General features: G+C 40.3%; 2 protein-coding genes across 3 annotated transcripts; one reads left to right on the plus strand and one right to left on the minus strand.

Annotated features, from left to right (window-relative positions):
- Positions 1 to 1,946: 1,946 nt before the first annotated feature.
- On the minus strand, positions 1,947 to 7,438 carry LOC121972130 (heterogeneous nuclear ribonucleoprotein U-like protein 1). 2 transcript variants are annotated; one of them, XM_042523788.1, is made up of 10 exons: positions 7,247 to 7,438; positions 3,992 to 4,755; positions 3,688 to 3,876; positions 3,465 to 3,573; positions 3,328 to 3,386; positions 3,134 to 3,245; positions 2,919 to 2,986; positions 2,565 to 2,731; positions 2,302 to 2,477; positions 1,947 to 2,202 (listed from the first exon to the last, which is right to left on the minus strand). In XM_042523788.1, exons 1-10 carry the CDS (start codon positions 7,395 to 7,397, stop codon positions 2,114 to 2,116), a joined length of 1,884 nt encoding a protein of 627 aa, XP_042379722.1. In that variant the 5' UTR covers positions 7,398 to 7,438; the 3' UTR covers positions 1,947 to 2,113. The 2 variants fall into 2 exon arrangements, with proteins under 2 accessions (XP_042379722.1, XP_042379721.1); XM_042523787.1 differs by having other exon boundaries at positions 3,077 to 3,245.
- Positions 7,439 to 11,345: 3,907 nt separating this feature from the next.
- On the plus strand, positions 11,346 to 12,540 carry LOC121972133. The gene is made up of 2 exons (XM_042523793.1): positions 11,346 to 12,178; positions 12,269 to 12,540. The coding sequence occupies exons 1-2, from the start codon at positions 11,799 to 11,801 to the stop codon at positions 12,291 to 12,293; spliced, it is 405 nt and encodes a 134-aa protein (XP_042379727.1). The 5' UTR covers positions 11,346 to 11,798; the 3' UTR covers positions 12,294 to 12,540.
- Positions 12,541 to 12,701: the final 161 nt, after the last annotated feature.

Below are 12,701 nucleotides of genomic sequence, written 5' to 3' on the forward strand. Positions count from 1 at the left end.
ACTTTAGATAAGTTTTGAAGTGAAAATTTACCTTACATTAACTTAAATAACATCGGAGCGTCATTAGTGGAGCTGTACGGCCACAATTCCATCTCTTTACTCCGATCCAACGCGTCTAGTAATTCGTCTCCTATTCCAACGGTCAAGACGCCCCTTCTTTCTCTTATATAAATGGTTTCTTACTAAACTTAAGAAGAAGAAGAAGAAGAAGAAGAGGAGGAAGAAAAGGATGAGCTTTCTCCAGCTTCCAGATTCCAATAATCTCCGGATTTGGAACAACGCCGTCTTCGAAGATGGCGCCTCCGCTTCCAAGGCCTCGACGACGTTACCTCTCCGGCAGATCTCCACCAACCTTGGAACTCTCGATCTCCACCCGTCCAAGGAGAACCGCAGCCCTGTGCTTGAGAAGTCAGTTACCGGTTTCAGATTCCACAGGAAAGCCGCTGAAACTGCCGAGGAGAGCGCCGTCGACAGCGAGATCGCGCGGATCGAGGAGGAAATCGCACGGTTGCAGTCGAGACTGGAGGCGCTCCGCCTGAGGAAGGCAGATCGGTGGATCGCGCCGGCCAAGATCTTGGATCTGAAGCAGCAGGGCGGAAACTTGGCGAGGAGGGACCCCTGCTCGCCGCCTGTCTCAAAGCGTATGGACCTGGCGTTGGAGTTGGCGCCGGCCAGCGCTGCCTCCGGATCGAGGCGAAGAGGCGCGAGCGCGCGGCCGGTTGAGATCTTCGCCACGCCGGCGAGGCCGATCGAGTTCCGGAGCGCGGCGAAGAATCTGTGGCCTTCAGCGTTGAATAAAAAGACCACGGAGGACTCGTCGCCGGCGATCGATCGAAGAGGCGTCAGCCTAAGTCCAATCGAGATCCACCAAAACTCCCTCGCGCCGGATCGATCGGAGGACAAGGCCACCGCAACCTCTTTATCGGTTGAGGATTACAAAAAACAGAGCGTCAGGAAATCGGAACACATCCAAGAATACAAAGGGATGAACAAAGAAAGGGGAGTCAACCTGAACCCAAAATGTCAGCCGCCGGAGACTTCTAAAACGTTGAACAATCTCCGGCAGCCATCCGCGGGTGCTACGAAAGCAGCCAAGGTAGATCATTCCTCTGAAACAATTACGCCTAAAGCTCTCTTCCGAGAGAACAAGAACACAGTTTCCTGCAAAAGGCAGCCACATGTTGCTGCTAAAATGAGAGTTGTCCGGAGCTGCTATAGCTTAGCCGGCACACCGATTCTCACCGACAAGGAACTAGGAGGCAAACGCCAAAAATGGCCGTCGCCGGAGTTAACGGCTCAAGTTGCATTGACGGAATCCAAATTGGAGGAGCAAATAAAGACAGATTCAAGGACGTCAAACTCAGTAGATCTAACATTGAGTTCATTGTCATCAACTCAAAACACTCAGTAGATCTAACAGCGAGTTCATTGTCATCAACTCAAAACACTTGATCCATCACGAAGATCGACATTTTACCCATAGGGAGGAAGTCATTCTCCTCAGCGTCTGAGGAAGTGAAGCTACACTCACATTACCAAGATCTTATACTTCATGAGTAACACTGCAGCAGCCATGATCACTGATCAACATGTATCTTTTGCCACGCATTTTGATGCTTCAGTCTGAAGACATCCAGTTGGCCGTCATAAATGGGGTCAACCACCAAGTAGAATTGGTCCTTCCTTCCGCTAGTGGATTTGATGGTGAATTTTTTACGCCTAGAATTGTTAGAGCAATCCTAATACATGTTCCGATTCCACGTGTAATATAGGGTACATAATCGAAGGACTCAAATGGGGCTTTTAATAAACAATAAATAAATAAATTTGAATATCATCATGCTTGCCTCAGCTCAACCAATTTGCAGCCAAGCTCAACTGATTTGCAACCCTACTGGGGATCATGAGAACTTAAGCCACAACACAATGTCAGACACCAACCAAGCAAACAAGAAAGCTTTATCTAGCACTCATGGTGAACTGTGTTTCAAGACATTGATCACCAGAACAAGATTGAGTGTTTTCAGTGTTTCGACATAGAATATTTTTCCTTCTCTATCAAAAATAAGAAGATAAAACATATGACACATGAGTCATCATGTAAGCTACCTACCTACTGGTACCATTGGCCAGATGGTGGCCGCATTTGGTTAGGAGGATATCGATATGGTAGCCTCGGCGGCGGAGATTGATAGTTCAGACCTGCATTTACTTGCAGTTAAGTTGTTTCTCAAGCTAAAAGGCAGAAAGTTTCTTCAGATGCATAACAGAGGAAAAATCAGGAAGTTCAACAGGGTGTACCATAGCTGCTTTGAGCAGGGCTTCGAAACTCATATTGTGGTGACCATGATCCTGTGGATTGATGACCGACATATGGAACCCTAGTGTCTTGGAAATGTACACCTGGACTTCTGTACAAGGGTGGCATTGTTGGATTTTCATACTCGAGCCTCCTAGAGGAACCAAGACTGTCTAACCTGGCGCATCTAAACGTATCAGCTCTATCATATGACTGATAGGGGCTCACATCACTCGTAGTTATCAAACTCAGCTCGTAAGCATACCTGCTAGAAAAGTTTGGACTACTGTATCTCACATGAGGACTAGAGTTGGCTCCATGACTTGAAGTATACATGTCTCTTTGTGTCGACAGACCGGTGTAATCTGGTATTATTTGGTGATCTCGAAAGGAGCTAGGACTTGAATACACACTTGAATATGAAGAACTAACCTACAAAGCACAAAGCAAATTTATTTTAGTTCAATCTAAAAATAGCCAAAAGGACATAGACAATAGAAAGCATAAATATAAGGCAAAATTAAGGCAACTCTCGGCTCTCTTACTCTTCACTAAGTTGCAAGCATAAAGAACATCTGAAACAATCATGTTCTGTTGAAATCAGTATGGAAACACTTACTTGAAAAGTACTTCGGCTATCATATAATGGAGGAGATGGCGTGGAAGCTGGCCAGTTCACACCCATACCTGCATCGACAAATTGAAGGAAAAGTGAGTAACCAAAATCAATCAATTCAAAAACAAGAAACAAATTCATTCCCAAATGCATTGTGGAACCTGAAGCAGTTTTCACATTAAGAATAGGTCTAGGAAATGATTGAAAAGAACTTTCACATGAATAATGCGGGGGATCTTGCTTTGCACCCGTACTAGGAGATACTAGCAAACGTTTCATCTCATCTAATTGTCTTTGTGACTCTTCCCTCCCAGATTCTGTAAAAATAACCTTCAAATATGGAAAGAAAATGTGAGGAATATACCTTCATGAGAAAACTCAACAAAATTTGGTGCATAAATCTTTCAAGTACCTCATCAAATAACTCCTTTGAAGGAGGCATGTTCTTGGTTGTTGGTAAAATATAATTGGCTGAAAGTTATGTCCATATTAAGTTCTACACCAATAGATAAAAAGTTTTTCTTTTTTTTGAAGTGTGATGATGGATACCTATCATCTCATTTACTGCTTCAGCAGGTACATCTTTCCCCATCTCTTTAAAACGTTTTTCTGCACGAAGTCTAAGCTCATCTTGTGAAGGAAAAATGACCACTGCAATCTGATACATCAGAAGCATCATGAAATAGACATTAGTAGATTTTGCCACCTCGTCTGGCCAAATTTAACTCCACAAATTGGGCATTGGTATCAAAATTAAACAAACTGAACTTACCTTACGGTAATTCACAAATGCCCTTAGTTTACGGTTACGAGCACTCTTGTAAACATTTGTTTGATCAAGAATATAATTACGTGCTGTATTGGCAGCCCTAGATAATAATACATTGAAAATTCCAGTTGCTCGATCCATAAGGCGTTCAAAACGTTCTCCATAATTATTCTTGCGCATGAGACCTGGAACCTGATATAGATAAAATAGTCATCAGATAATGCTCTCTCACTATAAAAAAAAATGAAATTAAGGTTAAGAAAGAAAACTGAGAATCGCAACAAATAAAAACTGTTAAACCACTAACCTTCATTTTATCCAATGCAAGATTTGTTCCAAGCAGAACATATCGTTTCTCAGGATGCTCCGTCATCCATTTCTCTGCCCATGTTGTCTTCCCAGATGCAGGTAAACCAACCATCATGATCACCTCACATGTGCTTGGGCTTGTGAATGATGGCCCAACTACTGCATTCCCATCCTCAAAAGCAGCAGCCCAAGGTTTGTAGCCTTCCTCAGGGATCAATCCATCTTCAATGTTAAACTGCAGCTGAACCACAACGTTCTTCAAAAGTACATGGGGGAAAAATGCAGATTCCCATGGTTGACTCCTAGGTGGCATCGCTGATGCACCAATGCCTATTGAGCTCGCATCAAAATGCATAGCAACACCCAATGATTTCCCATTTTTGGAAAACCCAATAGAAGACAATGGCTTTTTTTCAAGGTCCACTGTGCAAATTATAGTATCACCTACACCAAAGCTGGACCCATAATCTGAGAACTTCCCTCCGTTTGAAAATTTACCAGTTCCTCCAAAGCCAAAACTCTTGATCGTCTCACCGAGGCTACCAACAGGATCGTCACCCCTTGATATACCAACACGGCATATATGTTGTTGATCCGGAGGTGTATCAGCCATGTCAACTTCCTGGTCCGATATCACCTTGCAGCCAAAACAATACTTCCCTCCAGTTATTCCAACAGTTGCTCGGGCACCAGACCAGCAATATGCAAATCCTTCTTCATGCAGTGCATGGCCTTGAAGACCATGTTTATCAATATTGAAATCTGAAAACAGTTCAGTAAATAACAACTTATGACCAAATAGGTTAAAGATTGCAAATTTTTTAAGAACTTACCAGTAATAAGGAGCATGACAAGAATACATATTTCTGGAAAAAATATCGTGTTTGTCAATTTACGAACAGTAACCCTAGTCAATGGTGTCTTCTGTTGCTTCTGAAATTAAACAGTTAGCGACCTTTTATCCCTTTCCAAGATTACTTACTTGATATTCTTCTAGAAAAAATTTAAGTCAACTGTTTTAAAAGGAGGTTTCATATTCAGACTAGGGAGGTGGATGTTGAAGTACACAAATGGAGTACCTGAATATAGCAGTTGATCCATGGTCTCCTAATCAGAGGGTCCGAGGCCATGCCCAAGTAACATAGGACCTCTTCCTCTTCTTAAACAAACCAACTCATCACTAAATGATCAACAGGAAATAAAAGGAACACTTCTAAGGTATACCCTATTGACCAAACATTAATACTTCGGTGATATATCACTGGTATGGCATGGCCAAACTGACTATTTGACACAGACGACACTTTTGTTGATCCCCGGTTAGCTTCTGGAGTATGCAAACTGATCGTCGAGGCTAGTGTTCGACACTATCTCCGTAAACGATATTGCTCCGCTACGGTGCTTAACGGATTGTTGCAATTCGTTCCCAAGATACAACGACGACGAACATCTCGGAATCGTAGCACTCCGACTTCCGAGACCAGCGAACCTTCTAGTAGACTTCTTGGACTCTTGAATGCACAAGATGAGATGAATGCTTGAGGAAGAGAAGAGAGGATTGAGTGAATTGAGTGAATTTTCCATCATCTGGAGGGTTCTATTTATACTGAATGAAGAGGTTGATTGTCCTTTGGGTGAGTGGATGTGTTCCTTCGGCTGGATCGATCTAGATCATCCATTCTGAAGGGTTGTAACCCTTCACCAAGCCCACTTCAATCTCATCCATCAGATCTGAGGAGTTGTGACCCTCAGATCCCGCCTATTGTTCTGGATCCATTGATTCGATGCTTCAGATCAAGTCTCATCCCAAGCCGTCAGATCGTTACTCTTTGCGATCCAACGCTCTAGATCGCATCACAAGCGATCCATCATACCTATTTGATCAACGTTGATCAACGGTAACCATCCATTCCCTAAGTCAACTGTCCAGTCATCTCCCTTTGCTCACGAGGATGTCGCATAGGTGCTGCCACGTCAGGTATGACACGTCACCCGAGTGCCACGTAGGCACTGCAATGTCACCTGGAGCATAAATTTAAGCTCCTCAATGCGTACGTGCGAAGTGCAAAGTGCGCCTACAAAGCGCCCATTGCGCACGTGGCGGGCTCACAGGCGCGAGCACCTGCTCGGCCTGGGCTAAGGGGTAATCTGTCCTTTTATTTTTGTGTTAACTCCATTAACACATCTTCATTAATAAGTAGAGAATACACATCAGGAATTTCCGATGTGGGACTATTCTCCCATGCACTTTATTAATGAATAATAAATATTATTTTGGGTTGACTTTAAACATTAATTTCTCATTCACCCTTAATCGGTTTTGAGCAAATTAATAGTCTAAATCTATCTACGCGAATCGTAGATTTCAATTTTGAAGTCAATTACGACTTTCAACAATTGATGGCTTCCTTCCTCTAAATCGTTTTGGTCCATTTAAGGCCCCAATATCCAACAACTTTGACCTACAGAACCCGAACCTGTCTTTTGGAGGTTTAGAGTTACTCTTTCAGCCATTTGCACAGCTGCCCATCAGGTTCACCTCACTGAGACTCAGACTGAAAAAGTGCCCAGAATCATGTGCCTAACCTAATTCCGTTCGACTGAATACCCATCTCGTCACCAGAGGTCAATCAAATCAATCTCCCTGCTGGTTACGGGGACTCCACCTCAATACCTATCCAACAAAAAAGTATTCCGATAAGCAGGACTCACTGCTAAGAAGATAATAGAAATGGAATGAAACTTGGCAGATACGATTATCAGATAGAAGTTTGAACTCCGACTCACATAGTTGAGACACTAGTGTAAGTCCTCACCAACGAGCTTAAGCAAATGCAATAGCAAGTGTATAGTGAGTAAAGGTGCTTCTTATGATTTTTTTTTTCTAAAAAAAAATAATATGATCAATTCACCAAGGAAAAAAAAAAGCATACATGGATACCAAGAAATCCATCAAATTTCACTAACTTTACTACCTTTGCCAATCAAAATCAGCTAAAACAGCCATCCAAGACCCCCAAGACGACGGTAAAATACCAAATGAAGTTGAAACCCCCCCATCCCCGAAACCACATCTAGCAAGAAACAGAAACCGATGTAGCAGTCGGCCGCGCATCGAAACAATCATTTAACTTTTACTCATTTTCGCCAGGGTTGGGAATCTAACCCAGCTAACAACAAGAACAGCACAAGAACCCTAGTGCGCCATAAATAGAGCCAAGGAAGTTGGAATTACATTCCTGCAAGCGCATACCTAGATCGCAGTCGGCCGGGTTGAGCTCGACCCGAACTGCAGCGCTGTTAGGATCCTGACGGAAGGAAGCTTCCTTCTCCTTCGGACGGTATCTTTTCGAAGCCGGCGCTTGGTCCGACTCCGGCGATTCGAGAGGGTGCTTCGAGGCCATGGAAGACGATCGCCTCGCTCCGCGATCGATTTTGAAACTGAGGGGGCGTTTGGTTTAGGGTAATAGGGGTGGGGAATGGGAATGGGAATCATTGATTCAAACTAAAATTTTCTCCATTAATATCAAATATCAAAATATATTTATTTATTTATTCTTTCATATCACTTATCTCTCCTTATTCTCTCTCATTATATTTTCTCTCTCATCATTTTATCACACACTTTCTCTCTCCTTAATCTCTCCTATCACACTCTCTTTCCTCATTTTTTCTCATTACGCTTTCTCTCTCATCATACTTTCTCTCTCCTCAATCTCTTCCATCGCATTCTCTTCCTTTTTTTCCTCATCATGCTTTCTCTCTCCTCAATCTCTCCCATCACACTCTCTTTTTTCTCATCACACTTTCTCTCTCATCATACTTTCTCTCTCCTCAATCTCTCTTATCACACTTACTTCTTTTTTCCTCAACACACTTTCTCTCTCATCATACTTTCTCTCTCAATCTCTCTTATCACACTTACTCCTTTTTCCTCAACACACTTTCTCTCTCATCATACTTTCTCTTTCCTCAATCTCTCCCATCATATTCACTGTTCTCTTTTTCTCTCACTATACTTTCTCTCTCCTTAATCTCTCTCATGACACACTCTCTCCTCATTTTTTCTCACTATATTTTCTCTCTCTTTATTCTCTTCTATCATACTTTCTCTCACATCATATTTTCTCTCATCATGCTCTCTCCAATCACACTCTCTTTTTTCATTTTCTCTCATCACACTTTCTCTCTCTTCATTCTTTCTTATCACACTTTCTCTCTCATAATACTTTATCTCTCATCATTCTCTTTCATCATATTTTTCTCTCACATTCATCTTTCTCTCACATCTAATTTTTTCTCTTATTTTCCTTTAAGGGTAAAAAAGGAAACTTTGATTTATTCCGATAGAAGATATACAACCAACCAAACATCCCCTGAGGTCTCGCCGATTCGATTTTGCAAATCTCAAGAAAAAATAAGCGAAGAAATGGGCCGGGCTACGTGTCGACCCCATTTTGCGAAATGACCACTACTTGTTCTATTATAATAGATTTATAACAAATTTATAGCAGAGTTAAAAAATAAATAAATTTATGCTAAAATATATATATATATATATATATATATATATATATATAAAGTTTATTAAGTTTGTGAGCCCACTAGCTATACTTATAAATTAAAAAGTAAATTTTATTGGACAGAATCTTGTCACCTAGAAATCTCCATCTTCCAATTATAATATATTGATGTATATACATGTAATTAATATATACATATGATATTACTAAAATACTCATGTATATACATGCATGTATGTATTCTGACTGGCCAGATTTTGACTATTTAGCACTATCCTAAATTGGGCATTTGTTAAATGACCAGAATCTGACCAACCAAAATATATACATGCATACATATATATGGGCATTTTAATAATATCATATGTATATATTAATTACATGCATATACATGCATTTATTATAATTGGAAAGATAGAGATTTTTAGCTAGCTAGATTCTGACCAACAAGATTTATTGTAAATTAAGGACATTGCTAAATGGCCAGAATCTGGCCAGCCAGAATATATACATGCATGCATGCATATACATGGACATTTTAGTAATATCATATGTATATATTAATTATATGCATATACATGCATGTATTATAATTGGGAAGATAGAGATTTTTAGCTGGTCAGATTCTGGCCAACAAGATTTATTGTAAATTACGGACATTGCTAAATGCCCAGAATCTAACCAACCAGAATATATATTATGTACATTTTAGTAATATAATATGTATATATTAATTACATGCATATATTATAATTGGGAAGATAGAGATTTCTAGCTGACCAGATTCTAGCCAACAAAATTTACTGTAAATTAAGGGCATTGCTAAATGGCCAGAATCTGGTAAGCCAGAATATATACATGCATGCATATACATGGACATTTTAGTAGTATATATGTATATATTAATTACATGCATGTATTATAATTGGGAAAATAGAGATTTCTACCTGGCCAGATTCTGGCCAACCAGATTTACTGTAAATTAAGAGCATTGCTAAATGGTCAGAATCTGGCCCTTCATAATATATAAATGCATGTATATATATGGGTATTTTAGTAATATCATATGTATATATTAATTATATGCATATATTATAATTGGGAAGATAGAGATTTCTAGCTGGCCAAATTCTGGCCAACAAGATTTAATGTAAATTAAGGGCATTGCTAAATGGTCAGAATCTGACCAGCCAGAATATATACATGCATGCATATACATGAGCATTTTAGTAATATCATATGTATATATTAATTGCATGCATGTATTATAATTGGGAAGATAGAGATTTCTAGCTGGTCAGATTATGACCAACAAGATTTACTGTAAATTAAGGGCATTGCTAAATGACCAGAATTTGACTAGCCAGAATATATACACGCATGCATATACATGGGCATTTTAGTAACATCATATGTATATATTAGTTACATGCATGTACATGTATGTATTATAATTGGAAAGATAGAAATTTCTAGCTGGTCAGATTCTGGCCAACAAGATTTACTGTAAATTAAGAACATTGCTAAATGGCTAGAATATAGTCAGCCAGAATATATACATGCATGCATATACATGGACATTTTAGTAATATTATATGTATATATTAATTACATGCATGTATTATAATTGGGAAGATAGAGATTTCTAGCTGGACAAATTCTGGCCAACAAGATTTACTATAAATTAAGGGTATTGTTAAATGACTATAATCTAACCAGCCAGAATATATACATGCATGCATATATATGGGCATTTTAGTAATATCATATGTATATATTAATTAATGCATGTATTATAATTGGGAAGATAGAGATTTCTAGCTGGCCAGATTCTGGCCAACAAGATTTATTGTAAATTAAGGGTATTGCTAAATGACCAGAATCTGGCCAGCCAAAATATATACATGTATGCATATACATGGACATTTTAGCAATATCATATGTATATATTAATTACATGCATGTGCATACATGTATTATAATTGGGAAGATAGAGATTTCTAGCTGGACAGATTTTATCCAACAAGATTTACTGTAAATTAAGGGCATTGCTAAATAGCCAGAATCTGATCAGTCAGAATATATACATGCATGCATATACATGAACATTTTAATAATATCATATGTATATATTAATTACATGCATGTATTATAATTGGGAAGATAGAAATTTCTACCTAGTTAAATTCTGGTCAACAAGATTTACTGTAAATTAAGGACATTACTAAATGATCAGAATCTGACCAGCTAGATATATACATGCATGTATATACATAAACATTTAGTAATATCATGTGAATATATTAATTACATGTATATATATGAATATATTATAATTGAGAATATAGAAATTTCTAATGGATGAGAGACTATTTACTGTATTTATTAAATACGTATTCAGAATTTCAAATTTAATTATTAAATATAAGAATAGATAATCATGGTTTGCATTAATTACCATATTGCCATCCTGTGCCACTACTTGCTTTGGCCGGGGGTAGGGATGATAATGGAGTAGGACGGAGACGGATTTGTCATTCCCATCTCCGCCCTGAATTTCATCCTCGTCCTCATCCCCATCCTCATTTTTTCAGATTCAGGGAATCCCTGAGTCATCGGGGATCAAATCCCCGACCTCATCCTCAAATTAATTTAATAATATTATTATTTTATTATTATTATTATTAATATCAGTAATAATAATAATTTTATTATTAATATTTTAAAATATTTCAATATTAATATTATTATCAATATTAATATTATTATTTTTTAAAATAATATTTTTATATTAATAATATTATTATTATTATTATTTTCAAGCCAGATTCGAAAGACAATATTTCCATACCTGCCACATCCCAAAAAAAAATCTCTAAATCCGTTATCATCCCCAAATAAATTAGAGATCCTCAGACCCTGTTTCGGATTTTCCCAACAGGCTCGGAATCTACAGGGAAAATTGTCATCCTACCTTGGGGTTGCTCTTCGGGATTCGTCGTTCTACCTCATCACTTCGCATTCCTTTTTGCCATCTGTTATCGCAATCCGTCCTAGCAATCGATTTTGTAGCAATAAAGTGCAGGCGGTGGGTGAGAAGGCGAGGCGACGACCACTTCGATTCGTCACCGTGTGCTCCAATCGAACCCCGAGCAGTGGTCTCCAATCCCGTGGCGGGATTTTGATTCCGAGGCGGCGAAGAAGAAGAGCAAAGCTACTCCCTTTTCGCCGCGTTCGGTTCTCTGAGGCTGAGGAGGAAAGGGAAGAAGGGAGCCTCCGAGAATGGCCGAGGTTTGCCTCGCTAATTGCACCGGCGCGGTCGTCGCTTGCAGGATCGAACCGCGACGCCGCCGTCTGTCTTGCTTATTCCCCAAAACCTCGCCTTTCGCCCGCACCAATCTCGTCCTCGTGGGTCCCTACGCTGCCGCCGCCGCCGCCACCGATCGAGGCACTGGCCTCTCGGAGGAGGATGCCTATTCATCCTCGCGGCTTTCCCCTCCGCTCGGACTCCCCTGGACGGAGGCGGAGGGAGAGAAGAGGCGTGCGAGGGATCTCGATGTGGCGGTGAGGGCGGTGCAGTTGGCGTGCTCGTTGTGCCAGCGGGTGCAGAGCGGACTGGTGGCACGGGGGAAAGGGAAGACGATGTCCAAGTTGTGTGGCAGGTCTGGTTTCCTCCACTGTGGCATTCCTTAGCTTCTGCAGATTGAAAAGTTGGATCTTTCGATACTTCTCTGTTTCATTTCGTTCGACAGATTGGAGAGTTCAAGGATTAGTTAGCTGGTTCTTATCAGACTACTTTGGCTGCGACGGACATGAATCGATCGTCGCAGAAGAAGATGTCTTCACGCTGTTGAGAGGACGCCACAGTTTGCTCGAATCAGTGACGAGTTCCGTCAACGAATGCCCCTCTGAAGCTCCAGAATATGGACTGAAAGCCCCTCCTGAACCCCTAGAGCCTCAGAAAATTCTCGACGCCATGCGCATCTGTAACTCCACTAGAGGTTCAAAGGGAAGATTTTGGGTCCTCCATTCGCATCTGATCATACAAGAGACTAGTGGAGTGGTCACTGATGCCGGAGGATGGCCATTAGATTTCTCCAAAGGCATATATCTTGAAGACCTAGACCGAGGAATATTCGCTTGCTCTGGGCCCTTGCTGCACAAGAAGACACTAAAAGCCGTCCA

This window comes from Zingiber officinale, chromosome 4A (genome assembly GCF_018446385.1).
Source record: "Zingiber officinale cultivar Zhangliang chromosome 4A, Zo_v1.1, whole genome shotgun sequence".
Classification (NCBI taxonomy): domain Eukaryota; kingdom Viridiplantae; phylum Streptophyta; class Magnoliopsida; order Zingiberales; family Zingiberaceae; genus Zingiber; species Zingiber officinale.

What these genes read in the sequence shown, in the direction of transcription:
- LOC121972133 (XM_042523793.1), top strand. Translation starts at nt 11,799, where the DNA reads ATGGCCGAGGTTTGCCTCGCTAATTGCACCGGCGCGGTCGTCGCTTGC. An exon ending in ATGTCCAAGTTGTGTGGCAG is followed by an intron (nt 12,179 to 12,268) that starts GTCTGGTTTCCT and finishes TTCGTTCGACAG; the next exon opens with ATTGGAGAGTTCAAGGATTA.
- LOC121972130 (XM_042523787.1), bottom strand. Translation starts at nt 7,397, where the DNA reads ATGGCCTCGAAGCACCCTCTCGAATCGCCGGAGTCGGACCAAGCGCCG. An exon ending in TTGCATTGGATAAAATGAAG is followed by an intron (nt 3,877 to 3,991) that starts GTTAGTGGTTTA and finishes TATCTATATCAG; the next exon opens with GTTCCAGGTCTCATGCGCAA. An exon ending in CAAAGGAGTTATTTGATGAG is followed by an intron (nt 3,246 to 3,327) that starts GTACTTGAAAGA and finishes CCATATTTGAAG; the next exon opens with GTTATTTTTACAGAATCTGG.